At 55.8% G+C, this 25442-nt stretch overlaps 1 protein-coding gene across 3 annotated transcripts; it reads left to right on the plus strand.

Annotated features, from left to right (window-relative positions):
• Positions 1 to 9271: 9271 nt before the first annotated feature.
• On the plus strand, positions 9272 to 17660 carry ADGRA1 (adhesion G protein-coupled receptor A1). 3 transcript variants are annotated; one of them, XM_049764583.1, is made up of 7 exons: positions 9272 to 9344; positions 9595 to 9750; positions 12527 to 12654; positions 13134 to 13257; positions 14997 to 15142; positions 15351 to 15449; positions 15861 to 17660. In XM_049764583.1, exons 2-7 carry the CDS (start codon positions 9748 to 9750, stop codon positions 16969 to 16971), a joined length of 1611 nt encoding a protein of 536 aa, XP_049620540.1. In that variant the 5' UTR covers positions 9272 to 9344; positions 9595 to 9747; the 3' UTR covers positions 16972 to 17660. The 3 variants fall into 3 exon arrangements, with proteins under 3 accessions (XP_049620540.1, XP_049620542.1, XP_049620541.1); XM_049764585.1 differs by lacking the exons at positions 9272 to 9344; positions 9595 to 9750 and having other exon boundaries at positions 12629 to 12654; positions 13134 to 14073; XM_049764584.1 differs by lacking the exons at positions 9272 to 9344; positions 9595 to 9750; positions 12527 to 12654 and having other exon boundaries at positions 13177 to 13257; positions 13584 to 15142.
• Positions 17661 to 25442: the final 7782 nt, after the last annotated feature.

Below are 25442 nucleotides of genomic sequence, written 5' to 3' on the forward strand. Positions count from 1 at the left end.
AGTATGCCTTTGTATGTAGATTACTGAAAATATGCGAGTGTTTTATGCTTATATTCAGAGTGTAAGAAGAGTAGAGGGGCTGGAGAGATAGCATGGAGGTAGGGCCTTGCACACAGAAGGACGGTGGTTCTAATCCTGGCATCCCATATGGTCCCCCGAGTCTGCCAGGAGTGATTTCTGAGTGTAGAGCCAGGAGTAACCCTTGAGCGATGCCAGGTGTGACCCAAACTCCCCCCTCCCCAAAATAAAATAAAAAAAAAAAAGAGTATAGGTTTTTTTGAGAGTAATTCTGTCCTAGGGCAAATTTTCTCGTTAACCCAGAGGAAAGATGATGAGAGGAAATCTAAACGGGAGAGAGAGAGCCTGAGATTTATAGACAAGACTGTGCCGTGAATTCCATCTTGCTAATAGAAGTGGATTTCTTTGAGGTCTAAGGTGAGCTCAAAATAGGACAAGACTAAATATTCTCTTGTGAAATTGCCACATTTTTTTAGATTATTCTACTATTGAAGGGCCAGAGAGATAGCATGGAGGTAGGGTGTTTGCCTTGCATGCAGAAGGATGGTAATTCGAATCCCAGTATCCCATATGGTCCCCTGAACCTGCCAGGAGCTATTTTTGAGCATAGATTATTCCACTATTGATAAGGATTATGTAAGACTTTTCTTAGCCATTTAAGTAATTAGTTAAACAGACAAATTGTGACTTTTATTTACCAGACTGCTGATTTACTTGAATCATTTTAGATAACTGAGCACCAAAGACACCAAAGCATGAACCTGTAAAAACATGTGTGAGTACCAGATAGGAATGTAAAGATGTGAACATGTGAGCACAACACTCCCTGTCCCCTCTACACCTGGCCATGTCAGGGCAGCCTGGGCCACCTCAGACACAGTAGCTGCTTTATCCTCAGGGAGACTCTCACCTTGGGGAGTTCCCTGGGACATTGGTACTGAGAGGTTAATGACAGAGACCAGGACGCAGCACTAGGAACTCAGTCTTCAGAGAAAATCTGATGGAAGCTTCCGAAAGCTTCCTTAGGACCATCCCCACCTCTAAAATCTTTGGTTACCCCCAGCCGACCAGATTACTGGGGGCGCTCAGATGCCTACACTGAGGCTAGCTTGTAGGTGGAGGTCCCCATCCTCTGGGCTGTGGGCAAGCGCTGTCAGGTTGATCTAGAGGGACCATCACAGGGGCACGGCTGGACCCTTTCCTGCTTCAAGAAGGGCCCAGCCAGACCCATGCTGCAGAGCAGAATCTGAGGAGCAGGTCAGTTGTCAGGGTCCTCCTCGAGGCAGTCTGTGGCCTCCTCAGGACATACCTGGAAGTGTGGACATCCAATGACTCTGGATGCAGAGCTGGGCTGAGACAGGAGGGAACTGAAGAGTCTTTAATAGCCAGTTCAACAGTAATTTTGCCTGGCAGTGTAGGACACAGGATGCAGGAGACATATGAGTTGCAGGGGACTCAGGGACCACAGAAGGACTCAGGAGAGCCATCTGGAGTTGGGCCATCACCACCCCAGCCTGACATGGCCCTGTGTGGCGTCCACTAAACTTAGGGGCCAACTGGCTGATTCGCAGTGTCCAAATGTGCTGTGGAGAAAGCTCTGGGTCCCTCTCAGTGCCCCATGATCCAAGGCCAGCTCAGCTGCGGGATCGGAGGAGGATGCAGAGGCTGAGGAGAACGCAGGTGATGCAGGGAGCACAGGAGCCTCAGAGGACTCAGGGGACATGCATGGCCTCCCATCACAGGAGAGAAGGGCCGGTGATGGGCTCATCAGGCAGGAACATCTCCCGCCCGCACACATTATCCGCAATCAAGGCGCTGAGTGCAAGCATAGAGCTAAAAATAGGTGCAGAGCTGCTGTCTGTGGCCCCTCACCCACCTCAGCCAGGCTTGGGGCTCATTCTGCGAGGCCTGGACCAGGCCTAGTCACAGATGTCATCGCCAAGACCACAGCCCCCTGGATTAGGGACGCAGTGTCCGGGACATACAGGTGTGAACACAGCCATGAGGATGCACATGATGGCGCTCACCACAGCAGCCTGGCTGAACACATGTGACCCCAGGGCCAGACAAGACACAGAGCTCGGGGGCAGTAGGAGATGGCAGGCTGGCACTGTGGCCTCTGCAGAATGGTATTTGGTTCCCACAGCTGCAATGGCCTTGGGTCAGCCAGGTGAACCAGCCAGGTGGGCTCCAGGTGGGCTCCTAAGCTTCAGTGGCGGCCACACAGAACCATGTCAGGCTGGTGTGGTGATGGCCACAGATCCCAATCCCAGCTGGCCCTCCTGGAGGGCATCTTTGAGTTGTCCATGATAGCAGCACCTCAGCCCCAGTGTCCAGCCAGACTTCCTCCCAGACACCTCACAGCTCGCTAGGGGTGGGGCAGGGAACACCATCCACTCTGCAGAGCCAGCCCTGGATGTGTGTGAAGGGCAAGGTGCGTGTCCACTCAGCAGCCAGGCCCAAGTGTATGTGAGGGACAAAGAGCCTGCCCATGTTATAGGTCCTGGTCCCAGGTAGGAGGGGCAGGATCCAGGAAAGGGCAGCCCCACTGACTCCATTTTGGTCCAAGGGACCCAGCACCTGATCTGCCTCCTCATGAGCCTGAAATACCTGCATTGGCTCAGGTTATGTGCAGAGAGGCTTGCAGTGAGACTGAAGTGAGGCTTGCAGTGAGGCTGTGCAATGGTGTCATGGAGTGAGGTTGTGCAGGGAGACATGCAGGGAGGCTGTGCTTTGAGGCTGTGAAGTGAGACTATGCAGTGAGACTCTGAGTGAGGCATGCATGAGGCTGTGCAGGGAGTCTGCTGTACCCTCAAGCCCCTTGGAAACACTCACCAAATTTCCTTGCCCAGCCTCGGCACAGCTACACCCCAGAGTGATGGTGAAGTGAGGATAAAACCCAATGCCCAGGTGCATACCTGCTCCAAATGCTGATGACCATGGGCCAGGACCCCGCATATCACACTCATATGCAGGCGCACACAGATACAAGTGCACAACCCATTCACACATATGTACTTTCACCATGATGCATACAAGCACCAGCATGGTCTATAGGCACACTCATGCTCTGCATGTACACATCTGCATGTATGCACCTGCATGCCTCATCCTTGCCCTACGCACACATGTGTATACCTGCACACTTCACCCCAGCCCTATGCACACTCTCCGCACACCTAACCTCCTTAGATCTACTTACCTCTGCACACAGGCATCCACCACCCAAGGTTCAGCCCCTCACCAAACACTCAGCTGCCTCCCCTGTAGTGTGGCGCCAACTGCCAGCATCAGAGCAAATGAGTGGGCACATGGCAGGCACTGGGTGGGCGTGAGGGTGGGCATGTGGGTGGGCATGTGGCCTTTCTGTGGAACCTCCCTGGGCTCTTATTTGGGTTTTGAAGACTTCTCCCCAATTAGATTCAGATTTCAGGGCTGGCTTCACCCCACGACTCTGCACAGGATGGTTTGGCTAGTTTGTCTTTTGACAGAAGAATGAAGCGATTTTTCTGGCCTGAAAAAATGTCACCTGTTTTTTTTTTTGAAGCCTGCAAGCTCCTTTGTGCTGGGAACATTTGCTGCCTGGGCTGACCTCACCTGGCAGCCTCCGACGAGCAGAAACACTTTCTGTGTGATGAGAACAGACCCTCACACGGCCCGACTTAAAAGGCGACTTGGAGGTTGATATTCCGTGTGGTGTGAGTATGCACAGCCCCTCCCAGCTGTGAGTGTGGACAGCCCCTACAACCCCTTGGGGTCTCACTCGAGCTCAAAATAAACTTTCAGCCCAAACTTTGCCGGCAGGTGGGGAGGGGCATGGAGGGGCAGGCACTGTGTGAATAGTGACCCTCAGGGTCTCATCCCTGCTGTGCCCCCTTCAGGAACTGGAACCACAAAAAGAATCATCCAGACCACATTGGGGACCCCCAACTTACCCATAGGTGGAGAGGCAGCCCCAAGATCCATGCCTAGCTCAGACGATGGTGATTGGTTTTTGTTTTGGGTCCACACTCAACTGTATTCCTGGGGTTCTCCTGGTCCTGCACTCAAGGATCGCGCCTGGCAAAGCTAAGGGATCATGTGAGGTGCCAGGGACTGAATGCGGGACAGTTGAGTTCAAAGCTAGTGCCCTCCCGGCTTGTCCCTGTCCAGCTGAAGGGATCTACTCAGTTTCAGTGTCCTGGTCCTGGTGAGCCCTGCCCTGTGTGATGCCTCCCAGAGGCATCACCACTGGGGCACCCAAACCCCTGCCTACAACCTAGCTCTGGAGCAGCTGAGGTGGGTGGGAGAGTGGGTCACCACTCCTTCCAGGACAGCCTGGCAGCTGCCCTCACAGGCTGGCCTGGGTCCTGGCCTGGACAATGTGGTTCCCTGCCTTTTCGATGCACTTGTTACCTTCAATGTCTCCTCCCAGTTCCTCCAGGGCAGGGTCTCTCAAATTCACCCCACTTTTGACCCCAAAATGCACCCCAGGCCAGTGCGACTGAGAAGGGTAACTCTCTGAGGCTCGTCTCACACTGAGCTGTGCTTGTTGCCTGCCAAAAACTTCTGACAGTCTCTGAATTGTTCATCCCTGCCCTGTGGTGAGTGGCCCACAGTTCCCAAGATCTGGGAGGTGGAAGACTGTGTCTCTGCTCCTGCCCACGCCCACCCCTGGGCCAGCCGCCCATCAGGAGAAGCTCAGCTTTGAAAATGTCCTTTGAGCCAGAGGCCTCCTGTTCAGACCATGGGGCTGGATGTTCCAGTTAAAAATAACAATGTAAAAGCAAAGCATGGAGCGGGTCAGTGTCCCCTCTGCCTGTGAGGGCCCTCCCGTAAACCCCCAGTTCTGGGACATGGTGCTGTCATTCTGCAATGTGTCCCCAAATGCCACTGTTCAGTCTCTGAGCGCCACATGTTGGGGTCACAGTGGTTCACGACACCCCACGCACACTGAGAGTCCCATAGAACATCTGAGCAAGGGGCCGGGCGGTGGCGCTAAAGGTAAGGTGCCTGACTTGCCTGCGCTAGCCTTGGACGGACTGCGGTTCGATCCCCCGGTGTCCCATATGGTCCCCCAAGCCAGGAGCAACTTCTGAGCGCATAGCCAGGAGTAACCCGAGTGTTACTGGGTGTGGCCCAAAAAAAAAAAAAAAAAAAAAAAAAAGAACATCTGAGCAAAAGGCAAGGGGCAGAGGGGTGGCCAGAGGTGGAGAGTGGAGACTAGAGGAGGAGAAGAGTAGGAGGGGAGAGAGAGGGAGGGGGAAGGAGAAGTGACATGTAACACAGGCACACAGACAACAGACACGTCCACGCAGACTCCCTGGACATGTATGTAGGAACCCAGATAATGTATGTGGGACCCTCCCTGGACAAGGTCATCCAAAGGGGGGCTGGGCCTTAGGTATGGGTCAGCCAGGACCCAGCAGCCCTCAGGAACCCCACATTTAGGAGGGGCCTCCATGACCTGTGGCTTTGCTCTGTCTTGCTGGGCTGAGTCACCCCAGTTAAGCCTCTACTGATTCCATGACATGTCCCCAGGTGACCCTGAACTTGGCCAGTGACCACCCACCCTCCACCCCATCCCAGGCCTACCTTGCTGTCCAGATGACCATTCTCTTGCTGTAACCATATCACCGCAGATCTGGGCAGGCTGGTTTACCTGGTGACACACCTAGCCATGGGTCACTCCCCCACCCCCAAGTTCAGCTGTCACTTGAGGCCAAGCACAGTTGAGGTGGATGGACCCGCCCAGCATAGCTGACAGGGCAAGAATCCCCGAAAAGACACAGGTGGAATGGCACTGAGGGCTCTGCTTTGGGGGTGGCCAGGGGAGGTGAGTGGGGAGAGCAAAGTAGGATGCCTTCCACCTGGGGAACTGGCAGAAAGGGCTTCCTGGAGGAGGCAGCAGGGAGAGCACTGAAGGCCAAGCAGGAGCTCCTGGGCAAGGGAGGCATAAGAGCCACCAGCCTACAGCAGGAGGCTCTGCCTATTTGCGGGGAAGCTCCTGGTGTGGCTATACCTGTGTGAGAGCCCCACATACATGCCTGGGAGGGATACACATGCAACTTCAGGGAGGGCTCCCATATACATATCCAGGAAGGACTCCACATATGTGTGTATCCCATACACATGCCAGGGGTCTAGCATGAACACAGGAAGGGAAAGCCTGAGCCGGACCCTAAGGCTGCAGATGGACTCCTAGTGTGAGGAGGAGGAGGAGGAGGAAAAGGAGCAGGAGGAGGAGGACAAAGAGGGGGAGGACGACTAAGGGTTGCACATAACAGTGGCTTCAGCATGGGTAGTCATGACCCTCCTCACTGGGACACAGACCAGTTCCCACAGAGAAACAGGACCCACACATATAGGCACCCACACATACCAGGAGTCTGAGCTGGCTGAGCTCTGGGCTGGGAATCTCCCAGGAGAAAGTACTGGAGTACTGACACCAGTGGCCCCTCCCTGTTGCCCCAGGGGCCTGCAAGGACCACCCTGCCACCCAGTGTTTCTGCCTCACCTCTTTCCTTCCACCTCTTTCCTTCCTTCTCCCTCCTTCCTTCCCTCTTGCTCCCTCTTCCTTCCCTGCTCCCTTCCTCCTCCCTGCCTCCACCCCTCATCACCCACATGCTCCTCTGAGTTCCAGCCCGGGCAGCTGCTCTCACAAAAATCAGTGAGGAGCAGAAGGATGTCCCAGTCAAATATTTGAAGTTTGTGAACCATGTTTTGAAACTAATGAGGATTTTAGCTTTCTAGGCTTTGAAAATAGATGGACCTACAGTGTGGAAGAAGAGAGTCCTGAGTCACCTGGGAAATGGGTCTCCAAGACTCCCCTGCACTTACACATGAAGCCCAGAGTCAGAGGGGCAGGTACACATGTGCCTGAGCAGGCAGGCAGTGGTGCCAGGTGTACAAGTATATGTGTGTGCTACGTGGGCACATCTGTGTTCTCTGTGTGCAGATGTGGTCTAGATGTGTACATCCCTGAGCATAAGCTGATTGTTTACATGTATACTACCTGTGCAGATCTATCACAGGCATGCACGTGACCTGAACACACCAAGATCTGTCCCAGTACATGTGTGTATTCAACATGTAAAAGTAAATACTGGTGGGCACGTGTCACACATGAGGGTTTATGTCATGGCCACATGTGTCCTAGTAGTCATGTGGTAACATGTACATGTTTCTGGATGTGCACATGTGTCTCCCACAGGTGTACACACTGACACCTTCACATCGTGTATGCACAATACTTCTCTCACCTCCGTATGTCCACTAACCCCTTTACTCTCACACGGTGTGCGCACGCTGACTTTGCGCCCTCAGACCTGTGTATACACCTGTCCTCACTCACAAGTTCTGTGTCTCTCCTATCTCAGGAAGGGGCTCTCAGTCCTGTGCTCTCCTGGAGGTATGATAGAGACCAGAGATGGCTCCTTTGCTCTGTCTGAGCACAGTCTCAATGTCTCAATGTTCCAAATCTCTGCTATTCCAATAACAGAAGCCAGAATACCAACCGGAAAAATGATTAGAAATTTAAAAATAAAAGGATTATTTTTAGGTTTCAGGGTATTGAAGGGAGAATAAGAAATAGTTCAGACACGAAGCCTGAGTAAATGCCATAGTGTGCCAAGCCTGCAAATAGTAGGAAAATCAGTGGCTCAGGAATATTAATTTTGAAGCAAATCATTATCTTAGCAGAACTGCCAAGGGATTGGGGTCCATTGTTTGTTTGGTACAAGTGTCACAGGGAGGCCCGCTCAGCCACACTGCTGTGGGGTCCAGCTGGGACATGGTTGGATGGGGCAGGCTCACAGGCTACCCAGTGAATCATGACAATGACGCTCCCAGAGGCTGGGCCACCCCCCAACTAACATACACACACATACACACATGCATATGCACATACACACCCTGTGAACTGAAGGCTCTGAGGCAAGTCCACCTGGGAGCCTAAGGCACAAGTGACAGATACCACTGATGCAGCCAGACCAGCCAGCTCTGCAGCCACACACAGGACCCTATGTGAGAAGCTTGGGTCCTTCTTGTCCCTCAGGCAGTGTGTAACTGGTTCCTTCAGAGAGGACATGGTGCAATCGGAGTGGAGGGCCCTGCTTCCATTGTTAGAAACACACAGCACCTACAGCCAGGAGAAGGGTCAGGCAGGCAGCTGAGTGACCAGTACTTGCTGGGAATGCAGAGCAGACAGGGCCGTTCTGAGATAGGCTTCGGGCAACCAGGATCAACCAGAGACCCCTTGACCTTGGCTAGTGTAGACCAGCACAGTGTCCACCCAGGGATATGGGGCATGTGTCGGGGAATACGGAGACATGTGTCAGAGGAGAAGAGACATGGGAACATGGGTCAGGGGATGCAGGGGCACGATTCATAGGACATAGAGACTTGGGGACACGGAGCAGGAGATGTAGGGAGATGGGACTTGAGTGAGCAGATCCGGAAGGTGGGACTGAATCTTCAGCGAAGGTGCCTTGCTGAGCAGCAGGAAGGCCTGAGCTCTCCCCTCCTTGTCCCTTAGACACCTTTAGCTCAGGCTCCTGCTTTGGGGTGGCAGAGAAACAGCGGAGGGGCCTCATCCTACCAGGTCCCCCTGTGCCTACCGTGTCCTCAACACCTGTAGTCCCGCCTCCCCTTCCCTACCTATAGTCGCCAGGGCCACCACTCTGGGGTTGGGTTGGTATGGGTGGACGGGGTGGGAGGGAAGGGACCAGATGGAGGGTCTAGGTGGGAAGAGGGGCCTTGCCCTTGCGTCTTGGGGTCTGGGCCAGGGAAGGGACAAGAGAGAGCACGACCCGGACAGGGGGTCTGGCTGGTTGGCAGGGCCTGGGAGGGCGCTGGCCCAGGAGGACCTGGTGGTGGTCCTGAGGTGAGCGCCTTGGGCGGGTCCCCTGGGCTGACGCACTCTGCGATGGCCACTGCGATGACCCCGGGGGCCTCCCTGGACGTGTCCCGCGGGCGTCCGCGGGGCTTCCATCCCAGGACGGTGACGCGCGCCCCAGCCCGAGCCCGGACTCGGGCGCCCGTGCCCAGCGCGGGGCTCGGTGACGCAGGGCGCGGGCAGGTGCGCGGCTGCGGCGGGGAGGCCGTTTCTCTTTAAATCCTCCGCGGCGAGCGCGGCGGGCGCGGGAAGAACCATTCCCAGCCTGCGGCGGGGGGCCGGGCGGCCATCGCGCACCCCCGTCCCCATGGTGACGGCGCCCGCTGCCCGCCGACGGGGACTGGCCGGCCGGGCCGGGCTGGGCTGCTGCGCGCCGGCCCTGCAATCTGTTGATAACCGGGGCGCGAGCGGGGGACCCCGCGCCCCGCGCCAGCCCGCGGCGCGCCCCGGAGTCGGTGAGGGGCTGCAGGTGGCCGGGCGGGGAGCTGCGGGCGGGCAGGGGGCGGCGGCCCCGGGCCCCTCCCGGCCCCCGGCGGCGTCCGCCAACTTCGGGGACGCGGCCCGGCCCCGGACGGGCCCCTAGGCTGCGCCGGCCACCACCGATCGCCGCCCGCCGGACCCATCGGCGCCCGCAGGCAACAGGCTGGAGGCTCGGGCGTCGCGTGGCCGGAGCCCGGGCTCACCCAGGCCTCTCTCCCCAGATGGGCGCCTCGAGCAGGAGCCCTCGGCCGGCCCGGCACGGCCCAGCCCCAGGCCGGCGCGCTGACCTTCTCCTGGCCATGGAGGCGGGAGCCACGTAGGGCCTGGGCGCGGCCCCTCCACCCTGCTCACGCGCCAGCAACTTGGCCGAGCCCATGGTGAGTCCCCCGGCCCCCGCAGGGCGCTGGAGGGGGTGGGGGGCGGGCAAGGTGGGGCCCCCAGTGCGGGGTCCTGCCTCCGTGGCGCCTGGGAGCCTCGCGAGCATCATACTAATTAGTTGCCGCAATGTTGGAGCGTTTCATCAGCGGGTCCTTCCTGCCCGTGACCTGGGAAACCCTTGTCCAGGCTGGGTGTCTGGCCCACTCCTCCGGAGGACACAAGGCAGGGAGGCCTGGGGTGGTTTCTCCCAGGAGTTGGGGTCCCTGGGACTGCTGCCCACAGGGTCCAGGGTCCGAGAAGGTCGGGGCCCTAGGCGGGAATGGACCCCCACATCACAGAGCTCACTGCGTACCTAGGGCCGCTCCTGGAGCAAAGCCTGACTCACCCCCTTCTCTGGTCCTGTCAGAGACTGAGAGACACTGTGCCAAAACCAGCGTCATCTTCAGACGCTGTTGGCACCGCCCCGAGGCATCGAGGGGCCCTGGGCGGCCCTCTCAGCTGTCCCCCTGTCCTGCTATTCGATCGAGCCTTTTGCCCCCACCCACCCACTCATGCTCGCACATGGAACCATCACTACAGAAGTGGGGATGCTCGGGGAGCTCCATGCGTGGTCAGACGCGTCTCCTACCCTTAGGTCCTTCTGTGTAATGCTAGTCTCCAGGCTAGAACCAGCTTTTCTCAGTGAACCCCCAGCGCCTGTCCCCCACTGTCTTCTGCACATCCTCTCCCCACTCCAGCCTGCCCCAGGCAGACTAAATTGCAGCCCTTTAGGGAGAGAAAGGACAGGGTAAGGCACTTGTCTCACACATTACCAGCTGAGTTTAATTGCTGCCCCCCCCCCCCCGCAGCAACCCTGTTCCCCCAAGCACCACCAGGAGTGGACTTTAAGCACAGAACCAGGAGTTAACCCTGAGCTCAAAGCAAAGAGCAAACCCTCAGCATCGTTAGTTCTGAGCATAGAACCAGAATTGAGCCCTGAGCACAGAGCCAGGAGTGAGGCCAGAGCACAGAGCTAATAGGCAGCCCTGAGCACAGAACCAGGAGTGACCCCTGAGCACAGAATCAGGAGGGAGCCCTGAGTACAGAGCTAGGAGTGAGCCCAGAGCATGGAACCAAGAGTGAGTACTGAGCACTGAGCCAAGCATATCCAGTAAGCAAACCAGACAAAAGCCACATCACTGATAACTTGGTTTTTGGGCCACACCCGGTACCGCTCAGGGGTTACTCCTGGCTATGCGCTCAGAAGTCGCTCCTAGCTTGGGGGACCATATGGGACACCAGGGGATCCAACCGAGGTCCGTCCAAGGCTAGCGCAGGCAAGGCAGGTACCTTACCTGTAGCACCACCGCCCGGCCCCTATCACTGATAACTTATGACCGAGTGTTGGAAGCAAAGACCAGCAGGAAACAGTTCTTAGAGCTGTCCACTGCATTGTCCTGCCTTCTGCTCGGAGAACAGAGGCTTCCATTTGGCCTCCACGAGGGGCACTTCAGGTGCTGGGTTCCTCCTATCACCTGCTGAGCCCCTGACAGGCGCTGATTATCAATGTTGGGGGCCATGAGGAACAGAGGGCAAGTCTGGCTTGGCCGGAGGGCATGGGGCAGGGATTGACCAGGCCCCTTGTCATGAAGACCCAGGTATGAAGCTCCCTGGGGAGCTTCCTGGGGGAACCCCTGCATGATACATCCCTTCCCTACCCACCAGCATCTACATTTGGAGAGCAGGGCAGAGCAGAGCCCAGTATAGGGTCTGCCAGGCAGGTCCTGGGGCCAATGAAGCCTCCAGCGCAGCCACTGACTATCCAGCTGTCCGTTCAGTCAGGGTCCGATCCACTCCATCTGGGCCTTGAGCAAGTTCTGTTAGCTGAACCTGCTTCTCTCCTTGGGGCCTGGCCACTGCACAGTTGCCACCAACCTCAGTGGCCCCAAACTCACACTCATAGGCTGAAGGGAAGGGGGTGATGGATTGCAGCGAGATGTTCCCAACTTCCATGGTGGACACACACACACGGCTAACCCCCGAGCAGAGCAGGCAGGGGGGACAGCGAGCTGACCCCCAGCAGGTTGGACCTACCTTCCAGCCCCAGACCATTAGGGACAAGTCCTTGGTGGGTCCACACTTCCCAACACCTGGTTCCTATTCGGCTCTCATCCCCCTGAGAGCCCAGCGCGGGGTGACTGGACAGAGCAAATAGGGCCTGCTCAGCTGTTTTTCCAAGCTTCTAGAACAGTCTGGGGCCTAGTGGCTTGTCTGGAGAAGTGGATGCAGGCTCCTGGGCTCCCCTGTGAACTGACCTCTGAGTATGAATGAGGTCCCACCCACAGGTCACGCCCTAACCATCACCTGTCAGTCACCTCTCCTGCAAGGCTCCTGAAGGAACACTGTCCGACCCGGAGACGCACCAGCAGGGGGCACTCGCCCCTGCAATGGCTGCCACCCTCAGCGCTCATCTCCGTTGTGACCTTTCCTAACCTGGGGTTCCTTCTCAGCCTCCCCTGTGCTGCCCAGAAGCACAACAGAGCCTCTAAATCAGAATTGGGACATCCTGCAGCTGCCAGCAGGAGAGGCCTGAGTTCTGTAGATGAAGGAGGAGAGAGACCCCACCCCAGCAGCTCTGCATCCCACCACCCTCTTTTCTGACAAAGGAGCCTCAAAAGAGCCTGCCATGCCCCTGACTTCTGACCTAGCTATCAGTCCCACAAGAGTGACGGGATACTGCCTGGGAGAGGCAGCCTAGCCCGGAAACTTGCCCAGCTGTGGCTCCCTGTCCCGCAGGATCTGAAGAGTGTCCTGGCCCCTCCCCAGCACCCAGGGGACTTTCTGCACCCCGTGGTGTATGCCTGTACCGCTGTCATGCTGCTCTGCCTGCTGGCATCTGTCATCACCTACCTCGTGCACCAGAGGTGAGCCCAGCTCCGTGCACACGCGGGACCAGAGACAGGCCCCCCGTGCCCCCAAAGAAAGGCCCCCTGAACCCACAGAGATATGCCTCTGAACCTCACAGGACCAGAGACAGGCCCCTGCACCCACAGAGACAGGCCCCTGCACCTCCACAGCCCCTGGAGCTGACCCCTCCCCCCCTTCTCCCCTCTGATGGACCAAGATCCAGCCCTCATAGGCCTGGGAATCAGCTCCCTGAAAGTGCCTTTACCTCAGGGTTCTGTGGGTTCTGCTGTGCTGCTCCCAGCCCATCTCCACATGGGTGAGAGGCCATGGCAGGGCAACCCAGTATCAAGATGAACCTTGGCCAGGGTGCAGTTGTGGGGATGGCTGTAGGCAAAAGCCCGTTCAGTATAGCCATAGCCCAGCTGTGACCCACATATTGGGGGGTGCGGGCAGACGTGGTCTGGGGTTGGAGGCTCTGACACACGCACTCCTGCAGCAACATCCGTATCAGCCGTGAGGGCCGCCACGTGCTGCTCAACTTCTGCATGCACACGGCCCTCACCTTCTCCGTATTCGCCGGCGGCATCAACCACACCAAGTACCCAAGCCTGTGCCAGGCGGTAAGTCCTGTGCCCCACAACCCCAAGGCCCCACACTGCACTGGGGGAAAGCCAGGTGACTTGCTGGCCTGGTAATCATCAGCTTGTGGCCCGGTTTTACTGGCACCTGTGTGGTGCCTGATGCCCAAGGCAGCTGCTCCCTAAGGGGTGAGATGGACTTGGCTGGGTCTCCAGGGGCAACCCCCACTCCCAGTCCTGCCAGGCTCACAGGGCAGAGGGTGGCGTCAAGAGTGGGTGCCCTTTCCTTACTCAATGTTGAGACCAGCAAGCCCCGTGGAGCGGGAAACCATGCCAGACACCCTGTGGGGCTATGTGGTGCATTCCAGAAGGTTCTGCTGCCCTCGGCTAAAGGCCTGAGCCGAGGCCAAGCTGGATCACAGGCTTGAGAATCCCGTCCTACTGAAGTAGACCGACCTGGAAGTATGCAGTGCCCTGTGCATTCACTAACCGCGGTGCGGGGGTACAAGGGAGCCTGAACCCCTTGGGGGAACTGAGTTATACTTCACCTTCATCGGTGCACACACATCCTTCAGCCACGTGCCCACTGCCCACCCCTCATCAGGCCCCCTCAGTGCCCTCTGCAACTCAGCAGGGTCCCGGCATGACCCCAGCTGGCCTGGCCAGAGGGAAACCACAGCCAATCTGTGTCTGAGCTAAGGTCATTCAGAGTGGCAGGAGCCTGCTCTGAGCTTGGCCTGTGGCCACCTTTTCCCCACCTGCCTGGAACAAGCCATCTGTCCACATCACTGCCGGTCAGTGCTCTAGAGTAGACCCCCAGCTACTTCCAGGACATGGAGCAAACAGGCAATAGCGGAGGTAGGTGTGGGGATGCCTGGGAGACACTCTAGGGAGACCTTGGGCAATTAGAACTGGGAGTCAGCGCCCATGTGTGGGTCCCCAAGACCCATCAGGAATGAGCTTTGGGCACTGAGCCAGGAGTTAGCCCTGAGCTCAACTCTGGGAATAAGCCCTGAGACCTGTCAGGCATGGTTCCCAAACAAAAACAGACAAGAATAAGGGTACTGGATGAGAATTATTTGTACCTCTGTCTAGAGGGTGTCCATTGCACACCAGGCTCACCCTCTGGACACCTGCCTCCTACCTCCCACACTTGCCCTCCAGTCCGCAGCCCCTTAGTAAGCTGAGTAAGCCCTGACCCACCATCCCCAGAGGACAGTAGGCAGGGATGTCATCACTGACTGGACCCACCCTGGTCTGACACCAGAGACCAGGGTTCCGGTCACCTCCGAGGGTCCAGTCTGATGCCTCCTGACCCCGGTATCTCCACGAACCTGCCAGACTAGCAGAGCGGCTTGGGGATGGCGCAGCCACTGGCCCTGCTGTGGATGGCTGAGTGTGGACCCACCTTGGCCCAAACCAGCTCTGGGTCCCACTCAAGGCCTGGGTCTAGCCAAGCTCCAAGTCCCATATATGGGCCCACGGGGATGGCATTCAAGTGCACATGGCTCTCTGGGGGGCACAAAGCCCCCACTGTCATTTGCCTATGTCCCATGTGTTGTCACTGTCCTGGCGACTGTCCAGCTGCTGCCCACCAGCATTAGGAGCCACAGAGTGGAGTGGATGCACACAGGCCATGTGTCTCCATCCCCCAGCTCCACCCCTGTGCACCTCGGGGAGCCTTGGTAGATGTGCCCAACTGCTGAGCTCCTATAGGGAAGCCCTACTGTCCTGAGGGCGTGGGGATCCCGCTGTTCCCGTGCTGAGTACTGCCCCCGCAGGTGGGCGTGGCCCTGCACTACTGCACCCTGTCTGCTATGCTGTGGCTCGGTGTGGCTGCCAGGGGCATCTACAAGCAGGTGACCAGGAAGGCTCCACCAGGCCCAAGTGCTCACCAGCTGCCCAGCCCCAGGGAGCCTTTGCTCAGGTACCAGAGTTAGAGAGCAGGTGGGAGCTGGGAGAGACAGGGAGGGGGAGAAGAAGCACCAGGGGAAGGATCGAGAGTGATGGGAGGAGGGAAGGGGGAGGCAACGGCCAAGGGCAGGGGGTACTCGGGCTCCTCCCAGGGCTGCCACTACATGTCTGTCCTGGTCATAGTCCTGAGGTTGGGGTGCTGAGTGCTCCATATCCCCCAGGTTCTACCTCATTGGTGGAGGGGTCCCCTTCATCATCTGTGGGGTCACGGCCGCCACAAACATCCAAAACTACGGAAAGGAGGCCGAGGATGCAGCATAGTGAGTGGGGCCTGGGAGATCCCATCCTTTGGGGGCCGGTGGAGACGCTGTTGGTGGGGGCATAGGGAGACCCCATCTGTGGGGCCCAGTGCCTCGTGCTAGTCACAGCTGCTTGTGGGGGGAGATCTGCCACCCCTGGGGCTGTGTGAGCATCCAGCAGCCCTCACATACCCCACAGGGCTGTGGCCAGAGCTGACCCCCAATGTGGGCCGTGCCCACCCTACCCCTTCCCTGCACTGGATGGACAAGTCCTGTGCTTATACTGCCCCATGCCACTGTGCTCCCACACCAGCAAACCTTAGGGAGCCCGGACAGCAGCACCAAGGCCCAGGGAAGGACCCTCCTGCCCACCAGCAGTACCTTGTCACCAAGATGGGGGCCCCCTCTCCACTGACCCACAACCCCCCACAGCTGCTGGATGGCTTGGGAGCCCAGCCTGGGCGCCTTCTACGGGCCAGCGGCCTTCGTCACCCTGGTCACCTGCGTGTACCTGCTGGGCACCTACATGCAGCTGCGGCGTCATCCAGAGCGCAGGTATGAGCTTCGGGAAGTGCTGGAGGAGCCCACGCGGGGGCCCCGGGCTGACCCTGGCTCGCCACCCACCCACGCTGCGCTGGCTGCCTCCCTCCTGCAAAACGAGCACTCGCTGCCCGCCCAGCTTCGGGCGGCCGCCTGCTCGCTCTTCCTGTTCGCGGCCACCTGGGCCTTTGGGGCCCTGGCCGTGTCGCAGGGCCCCTTCCTGGACATGATCTTCAGCTGCCTGTACGGCGCCTTCTGCGTGACCCTGGGGCTCTTCGTGCTCATCCACCACTGCGCCAAGAGGGATGACGTGTGGCACTGCTGGTGGGCCTGCCGCAGTCCCCGGGCTCAGCCCCCTGTGGGCGCCCTGAGCACACAGTCCTCGCTGCACACTAACGGGGAGGCGCTTGGGCCCACCACCTGCCTGCCCGACTCGCCCTGCCCCGGCCAGCCCCATGGCTTTGGCCACTTGCCCACTGGGCCCTGCAAGTTGACCAACCTGCAGGCCACGCAGACCCATGTCAGCTGCCTATCACCCGCCACACCCTGCTGTGCCTCGAGGCGCCGGGAGCAGCTGCTGGAGGAGTCGGTCTGTGCCCATCACCTGCACACCCATGGAGGACCCATGCACCGGACGCGGCCGTGCTGTGCCGAGCCGGCCTACACCTACCACCTCCCATCCAGCCCAGACGGCAGTCCCCAGAGCTCACGCACGGACAGCGCCCCCAGCTCGCTCGAGGGCCCACTGGGCATGCACGCACTGTGCTGTGCCCAGGACGATGCCTTCCCAATGCTCAGTCAGCCCGAGGGGCTCTACAGCTGTGGCCTGCGGCCCAGCCCGGATATGGCTTGTGGCCGGGCCCACTTTGAGATGCTCCATAGGACACAGTCCCTGCCTTGCGGGGGTCCTGGCCTCAACGGGCTGCTCAAGGGAGATGGGCCTGGGGCCCGCTGCACAGTTAGCATCCGGACAGGGCCCTGGAAGAATGAGACCAGCGTGTAGCCATGCCTGGACGCTCACCAGCTTCAAAGCAGGGGGTCCCGGGCCTGCAGATGCAGCTCAGAGCCTCCCGCCCACCCTTAGGGGACGGACCCCACATCTGTGTCCGTGATCCTGTGGCCCTGCACTCTGCCCCTACCGGTGCCCAACCTCACAGCTCATAACATCCTCTGAGTCCTGCGCCCGCTTAAAGCTTTGTCCCAAGAGGGAAGTGGCCAGTGGATCCCTGGGAGTCCCCAGGCCTGTCCCTGAGGATGGTCACCGCCCAGGAGGTGCATTCAGGTTGCCACCCTGAAGGCTACCATCATGCCCCACTCAGGCCCTCCCTGGACATAGCCCCAGGCTCAAGGACACCGTGCAAAGATGGACGTAGGCTTGCGGGTCTCCTCTGTGCCTTTGGGGGCTCTGTTCTCCTTCCCGGGACACCACCCGGGTAAAGGCATTCACTGAGATTGGACACCCAGGACCTGCGTGAGGCCCCTCCCATCTCCTGGGGCACACACCTGAATCACATGTTTCATACAGTTGCCACACACTACATGGCCCTTTCGTGTGCTTGTGGTGCTGCGTGGCCCCACCTGTCCTCATCGCGGTGGCCATGGCCACCATGTGCTCCCCGCTTTGTAGCGAGCGCCAGGCCCAAGGGCTGCTCTGTAGCCGCCAACAAATACAGTGTTTCTGGCGTGGCACAAGGCTGCTGCATCTGTGTCCTGCGTCCCATTCCTGAGAACTGTCCTCAGAAAGATGGACGGATGCCGATCAGCATCCAGATAGCCCTGTATGAACAAGACCAGTTTCACCCTCTATCCAATAGGATGATGCCCCAAAGCCCAGAGAAACCCATGCCCCATTCTCAGCCCACAGGGAGAGAGTCCTGGCCTCTCCTGTCCCCATGACAGGGACCCCGGAATCACTGCCGTGGGGGCAGGTGGAGCCAGACTGGACCTCAGACTGGATGGATGGTGCAGAGGTGGGGATTGTGGGGTGAACCAGGGGTTATGGTGCAAGACAGACCTGCTTCTCTCATTCTGCTTTTCCCATCCCTGCCTTAACCCCCCACATCAGACCCTTAGGTTCTGCAGACTCAGCTCAGATCCAGGTGCGTGGGGCCATCCACTCCAAAAACCCTCTCCAAAGTGGACACCGTTGTGGGGTCCCAGGGTCTGTGTGTGTTGGTGACCTCAATATTGGGCGCCACCATCTGACCCCTGACCCCTCCAGTAGGTGCCATGGTCCCATACGCAGGTCCAGAGAAGGACGGATGGGCCAGGACACTGCAGGCCATCTGCTGTCTAGGGTCACTCGTTGCCCTGCTCCCTTCCCCTTCCAGGAAAGGTTCCAGTGGATGGGGGCTCAGGGACTCCTGCAGATGTGACAGACCTCCAGAGTGACCCAGGCAGGACAAAGCCACCTACGCAGGAAGGAGCGCCCAGAGCAGAGCCCAGCTTGGTCTGGGCGAGGGGAGCCCCAGCCAGACCTCACTCTAGAAAGGAAGTAGGAGGTCATGCCAGGTTTACAAGCAGAAGAGCAGGGTAGTGACTCCTCGGGGCTGATGAGAGGGTCCCAGGTGAGCAGCACAGAATCTGGGGGTGCCGTGGAGAATGCATAGGACACCCACAAAAGGAAGAAACATACATGGAGCCAGAGCAGACCATGGAGATTCCAAAACAGCAGGACCCCTGTGCCAGGCACACTGCAGACAGACAGTGCCACTCACAGGTCCCCAGGATCCCTGCGGCAGGCAGGGAGGCAGAGAAGGAAGGCTCAGAGCAGCTCATGCAGCCCCCTGAGGTGCTGGGAGTCTCAGCTTCCCTCCAGGAGGGGAGAGTTTTGGCACCTGCAGGCTGAGTGAACAGGTGCCACTTTCCTGGAGTGCAGAGAAGTATCACCGGGTCTTCTCAGACCTGAGTCTAGTTCAACTCTGCCATCACTCTTTTGTTTTGTTTTGTTTTTGTTTTTGGGCCACACCCGGCAGTGCTCAGGGGTTACTCCTGGCTGTCTGCTCAGAAATAGCTTAGCTCCTGGCAGGCACGGGGGACCCTATGAGACAACGAGATTTGAACCAATCCCTTTGATCCTGGATCGGCTGCTTGCAAGGCAAACGCCGCTGTGCTATCTCTCCGGGCCCAGCCATCATGCTTCATCCATGTACAGTGGGTCAGCACCAGCCTGGCCTTGAAAGGTACATCTGGGCCCTGCCTGCTGGGGTTGGGGCAAGGCCCCCATTAGCAGAAAAGCCCCCCCCAGAGGTCTGCTGGAAACCTCCAGGTGGAAGCTGTAGTCAGCACAGCTAGAGCAGAGCTGGCGGGCAGTTGAGCCCCTTTCCCTCAGAGACTGAAGGATGGAGAGGAGAGCTCATGGCCAAGGGCCATCAGTTGCCCCAGTTATCACAGGAACCATGTGGAGCAGGAGAGAGCACTGGGGTAAGGCATTCATTCGCCTTGCCCACGGCCTACCCATATTCACCTCAACACCCTGTGGGGTGCCCAGAGTCCAACAGGGGTGACCTCTGATCATAGTCATGAGTGATCCCTGAGCCCAGGTCAAGAAGTGAGCCCTGAACACAGAGCCAGGAGTGAGCCCCGTGCACGTGCATAACCAGGAGCGATCCCTGAGCACAGAACCAGGAATGAACTCAGAATATAGAATCAGGAGTGATCACTAAGTAGAATGAGGAGTGATCCCCAAACTCAGCCAGGAATGAGCCCTGAGCACAGAACCAGGAACGATTCCTGAGCAGAGTCAGAAGTGATCCCTGAAAAGGGAAATCAGCCCCCCCCACCAACCTTGGCGGGTGTTCCACCCTTAAGGAAGTCGTCACTGCCTCGGCCCCACCTCTACCCCTACCTCACGAATCATTGGTGTTATCGTAGCGGAAGTCCAGCCCTCAAGGACTCTTCTTCCCCTCCCACTTCCCATCCTATATAAGGGGGTGACAAGGAACCCACGAGGTCTCTGGTCCCCTTTCTATTCTGGGGGAACTTTGACCCTGGCCATTTGACTGGTCAGTATTAAAGCACTTTTTGAAAGCATCTGCTGGAACTCATCAGCCTCTTCATTTCTCTGCGCCGGGTAACTAAATTAGGACTTTCGAACTTTTCATTTTGGCGAGCCAGCCAGGAGTCCTCATTCCCGGCATGGAGTTATGAACAGGTGTCTGGTGAGTTCTGATGTGTATGTGTGTGTGTGAGAGCGCGCGCTTTGCTCCGTGTCTGTGACCAGCGGGAAGCTGACTTTGTGGCAGTTTGGCTAATGTTATGAGCTCTTTGCTCGATGTGGAAACCGAGTAGAAGCAGACTTTGTTTCATAGGGGGGTTAGAGTCCCCCCGGGTGACTAAGGAATCTTCCACCTGATGCGTTTCCAGGTGTGTGTGGTTCCCCATCTGATGCGTATACCAGGTGGGCAAGAGGTTGACGAACTTTGGCTGCTTAGGTCACGACCCTGGTGGTACCCCAGGGGTTTAGTAAGAGCAGCTGGAAGACGTTCCGAGCTGCTGAAGAGGTTGTCTGTCTGTGATTTTTGGAGCTCAAGAACTTGGTCATTGGCATAGTTGTCTGTCTAGAATTTATTGTGGAATGCAGAGATTACTTGAACGCGTTTTGCTTGGTTATTTGTGGCGCCACGCTGTCTGTTTGTCTGTCTGTTTCTTGTCTGTGTGTTCTATGTTTTTTTTGGTCTGACCACGGGACGCAAGCCCGACCCCCTCTCAAGGGCCGACCCCTGGGGAAAGGGGCCGACCGCCGGTGAGCCCGCGTCTCCCTCGCCCGTCAGTCGTCCCAGCAGCAGAACGCGCGATCCCCGCCGCCCGCGGCGCGACAACAGGGCGCCCGAAACCCCCGTTCCCCCCCCAACCAGGAAGCGGGCGCGTGCAAGGTCCACGCTAGGGACTTGGCGGGGGGTGTTGGAAATTGCAAATCCCAGATTTCTCAAATGGCCATCGGGAATAAATTTTCCTGGAGAATTTCTGAACTTTGCAATTCCCCAACTATCCTGCCATGCGTTCAGGCCAAAAAGAGCAACTGGCCGTTTTTTTTTTTCTAGCCGAAAAAAAAAAAAATGCTTTTTAAACTCACCACGTGGTGAAGAAATTCACCACGCCCCAGGGCAAACTATTGTCCTCCTAGCCTCACCTGGCTGGGAAATGTAGGTCATTTACATATCAAAGAAGAATCTAGCAAATGGTTTGGAAGTCAAAAAAATTTTTTTTCTAACTTAAAGGTTTCTTAAAAAAAAAAATTAATAAGAGGATGTTGCAAATTACTGTTGTTATTTTTGTTTGTTTGTTTTTCGGTGCACATGGAAATTTTTAGCAGCGAAACCACTGCAAAAAAAATGAGTGGCGAAGCTTAAAAAAAAAAAAAAAAAGGGGGAGGAAAAAGAGAAGGAGCCAAATGGTAGGGCGTTTGCCTTGCATGCAGAAAGAAAAGTGGTGTAAAAAAATTAAAAATGTGTAATAAAAATGTGTATAATCAATCTAAATAATTATTAATATGTCTCTAGGTTAAAAAAAAATGTAAATGTTTTTAAGCATGTTCTACCAAAAGTAGTAAGCATTCATTCTTTCTGGTTTTCAACATTAATTTGTGTAACGTAAATTGCTGGTATTTAGAATTAAGCATAATTAAAATATTATTTTGCAATTTTTCATTATATGTTACCAAGAACATTAATATTTGTATCACAGGAGGTTTTATAAAATTGGTCATGGTTTTATTTAAAAATGTATAAAATGTTTCGTTGCAGAAAAAAATTTTCTAGAATTATCTAAGTAATTTAAGTAATATTTGCTTTTTCTCTTCTCCCAGAACCTTTTAGTACTATTTATGTCATGGCATCATGTTGCTTTGCACAGAATACAAGCAAATGGCTTTTCTCTCTGCATGAGGAGTAGTCCTCATGCAAACAGAAAATCAAAAAATTAGTGAGGGAACCCCAAAAACCTCTTTTAGAGGAATAATTGGAGTTGAGGCGGTGTGACAAGCAGGCACCGGCGAAAAACTGAAATAAATGGCCTGAGTAAGGAAATTGAAGATTTTCCTAGAAGATCATCACAGCCTGCTCTCTCCCTCAAGCTCAGAAGAGAATTCGAGGTCAGTCTCTTCCAAACCTGGAGAGGAGTGGAACAGACGAATCACCTCTAAAATTCCTGCAAAGGGTGAGATGCCCAGCCAGAAGAACCTCATGCTGAACCGACCAACTCATCAGCCAAACCTGAGTAACTGTGAAAAACCTGCAGTGTCCACAACCTATCCTCAGAAAAGTTCTGTAAGTAATGGGGGTGCCCCAGATGGAGATTTCTCCAACAGTGCTGTATATGTGCAAAGGAAAAAGCCAAGTTATTCAAATACCTGGTAAGGTACAAGGTAAAGGTGGAGAGAAAAACCATTTTTGGTAGCTAATTAAAATCCTAGTGGGCCTAACTTAAAACCCACTTCTTTGAAGTAACTTATGTAAAAATGCTCTTACTAGTTGTATTAAACCAGATCATAAATTGCAAATGCAAATGTTAGTCTAACTGAAGTAACTCAAAACTGTTTATTCATAATGCTATTATGCTTTGTTTTCTGTTAATTAATTTGTGCTATCATTACAGACAATAAGAACAGCTATGCCATTCAAGTTGTGCTATTTACTGCTCCAAGGCCTGAGTGGGTTAAGTAATATTCCCCTGTATAATTAATCTAATCCTTTTCAGGTGTTAAAACTGCAAAAGTGAACCAGTTAACTGCTCCTTTAGGGAAATATGAGATTTCACCCTATCTAAAGATTGAAACTGCAGTCCCCTGTCAGCCTGAAGTAGCTACAGAAAATTGATCTTCGACCACGTTCCCTCTAATAACTTCTAGGGTAATGAAATCTCTAAAGCAAAATGGTCATCAGAAAAAGCTATAAGGGAAATAAGGGGAAAAGAAAGGCCACAGAAATTAATAAGCCAAGTTAACTACTAAGAATAACATTATGCCTATCTATCCCAGAGGTTAAAGCAGGTAGCAAAAATTATGCTTCTCTTGGTAATGTTAAAAGTAAAACAGTCATTAATAAAAATAAAATTTCTTCATCTCTGTCTAACCCAGTGCAGGAAAGGCAACTGAAGTTTAGGGCTCTCTACCCCAACAGCTGTTTAAGTTGCAGAAATAAAGAAAAGAAAGCAGAAACCTCCTTATTTTCGTTGTGGAATTCACAGCCTATGTGAGAAGAACTGCTGTCAAGGTGAACTGCATGCTTCCTGGGTTCACGCCTTCCATCTAAAACCTGAAAAGTGAAGCACACTGAGAATCCTCTCAAGATACGGGTCCGGCGGGCACACTTCAGCCCTAATGCACTCACTAACTCTGAAAATGCTCTCCCTGGCACTTGCTAAGGAAGGGCTCGAACTGCTTACCTCCGGTCCTCTACTTCCCATGTGTGTGTTTGGGGGAGCCGGAATGGGTGTGTAAAGCAAAACCTCAGCCTTTGCCTCCCTCTTGGGGGTGGGGGAAATTGGCCTCTGGCTGTCCCTGTCTGACTAGGTAATCTAACCTTTGCTTCTTCTAGCTGTACTTATGTCAAAAGGTAATCCCGTTTAGCTTCAAATCTTCTGTTTGCTATTCATAACAGCACCAAATCTGTAAACCTGGGTCAGGTAAAAGGTACTCAGTGCTTAGAAGTCCTGCCTGCTCCCTCTAGCCCAGGGTATTTACCTCCGGAACGGGTATAAATATGTGGTAAAAATTTGGCTTATGCATCCCAGCATTAGTGCTCCCCAACATTAACATCATCCCAGGAACAGAGCCCATCCCTCTGCCTAGCATACATTTCTTAGGCACTCCTAGGTCTGAGCACTCTACTGGTAGGGCTCAGAAGTTGCAGGTAAATTGGTAACTAGAACTAGCAGGGCTAAACAGAAATAACAAACTCTCACAAAAGTTAATTTCAAATGTGTGGGACAAAATCAAGCACCATCAAGAGTAGCTGGCCAAGATACAAAGCTATTAAATGGTCCCTTATGGTCTTTATGGAATGGAATTCTCCCCTATCTAATACTCCTACTGGGGCCCCTCCTAAGCCTTTTTACTTCTGGTAGCCATTGGCCCATGCAGGGTTAGCTCATGCAAATAATTATGACCAGTAATATCAGAAAGTAAAGGCCCCAAAATCACATTGGCTTCTAGGATTAGAAGCCTCCAGTACAAGAAGTGGGGATTGAAAAGGGAAATCAGCCCCCCCCACCAACCTTGGCGGGTGTTCCACCCTTAAGGAAGTCGTCACTGCCTCGGCCCCACCTCTACCCCTACCTCACGAATCATTGGTGTTATCGTAGCGGAAGTCCAGCCCTCAAGGACTCTTCTTCCCCTCCCACTTCCCATCCTATATAAGGGGGTGACAAGGAACCCACGAGGTCTCTGGTCCCCTTTCTATTCTGGGGGAACTTTGACCCTGGCCATTTGACTGGTCAGTATTAAAGCACTTTTTGAAAGCATCTGCTGGAACTCATCAGCCTCTTCATTTCTCTGCGCCGGGTAACTAAATTAGGACTTTCGAACTTTTCAATCCCCAAACTCAGAGGCAGGAGTGAGCCTTTGTTTGTTTTGTCTTGCATGGGGTCGCACCCTGCAGTACTCAGGGGTTACTCCTGGCTCTGCGCTCAGAAATCGCTCCTGGTAGGCAAGGAGGACCATATGGGATGCCAGGATTCAAAACCACCATCAGTCCTGAATAGGCGGCATGCAAGGCAAGCCTGCTATCTCTCGAGCCCCTCAGGAGTGAGCCTTAAGCACAGTGCCAGGAGCGAACCCTAAATAGATCCATGAATGACCCCAAGCACTGCATGATGTGGCCCTATTAAAAAGAAAAATCAGACAGAAGTAGATGCATCTGCTGGTGGTTTCTGGGCTGGGGAGTGGCCAGCCAAGCTCCTGGGGGCCGGGGGTTGGGGGCAGCCTCCCTAGATGACTGAGACAGTGTCCGGCCTGTTTAAAGGCTGTGGCCGGCTTAACAGTGCACCATTAATCAAGGGGGTCGCGGGTGGGGGTCTAGAGGTGGTTGTGAGGCCCCAACGCCAACATGGGGAAGTTCCAAGGCGCCCCTTCTTCGGGCCCAGCCACATCCCCATGCGGCAGCCCAAGGACCCCTGGTGACAGAGGGACGGGGAGCCTTGAGGAATGCCCCAACCTGTCAAATGTCAGCGAGCGGGTTCTCCCACCGCCCTGCTAGCTCCTGGGGACGCTTTGGCACCGCGTCCCGGGATGCCCGCCTGTGTCCAGGGGACCGGCGGGTCCTCAGGCCCCCGGTCACCGCGGCTGGCCCGCGACACTGCGGCGACGGGGCGGGGCGCGCGGGACGGGGGCGTTCCCGTGGCGCGGACGGAGCCGGGAGGCGCCGAGGAGCTCGGGGACCCGGACCGAGCGCCCAGCCGGACCCAGACCCGCGTGGACCCCGCACCTGGGCAGGGGCGCCGCCTGGGAGGGCCGAGCGCTCCGAGGCCGCGGGGAGC

This window comes from Suncus etruscus, chromosome 17 (assembly GCF_024139225.1).
Source record: "Suncus etruscus isolate mSunEtr1 chromosome 17, mSunEtr1.pri.cur, whole genome shotgun sequence".
NCBI classification, from domain to species: domain Eukaryota; kingdom Metazoa; phylum Chordata; class Mammalia; order Eulipotyphla; family Soricidae; genus Suncus; species Suncus etruscus.

What these genes read in the sequence shown, in the direction of transcription:
- ADGRA1 (XM_049764583.1), top strand. An exon ending in CCCAGGGAGCCTTTGCTCAG is followed by an intron (nt 15,143 to 15,350) that starts GTACCAGAGTTA and finishes CATATCCCCCAG; the next exon opens with GTTCTACCTCATTGGTGGAG. An exon ending in GAGGCCGAGGATGCAGCATA is followed by an intron (nt 15,450 to 15,860) that starts GTGAGTGGGGCC and finishes AACCCCCCACAG; the next exon opens with CTGCTGGATGGCTTGGGAGC.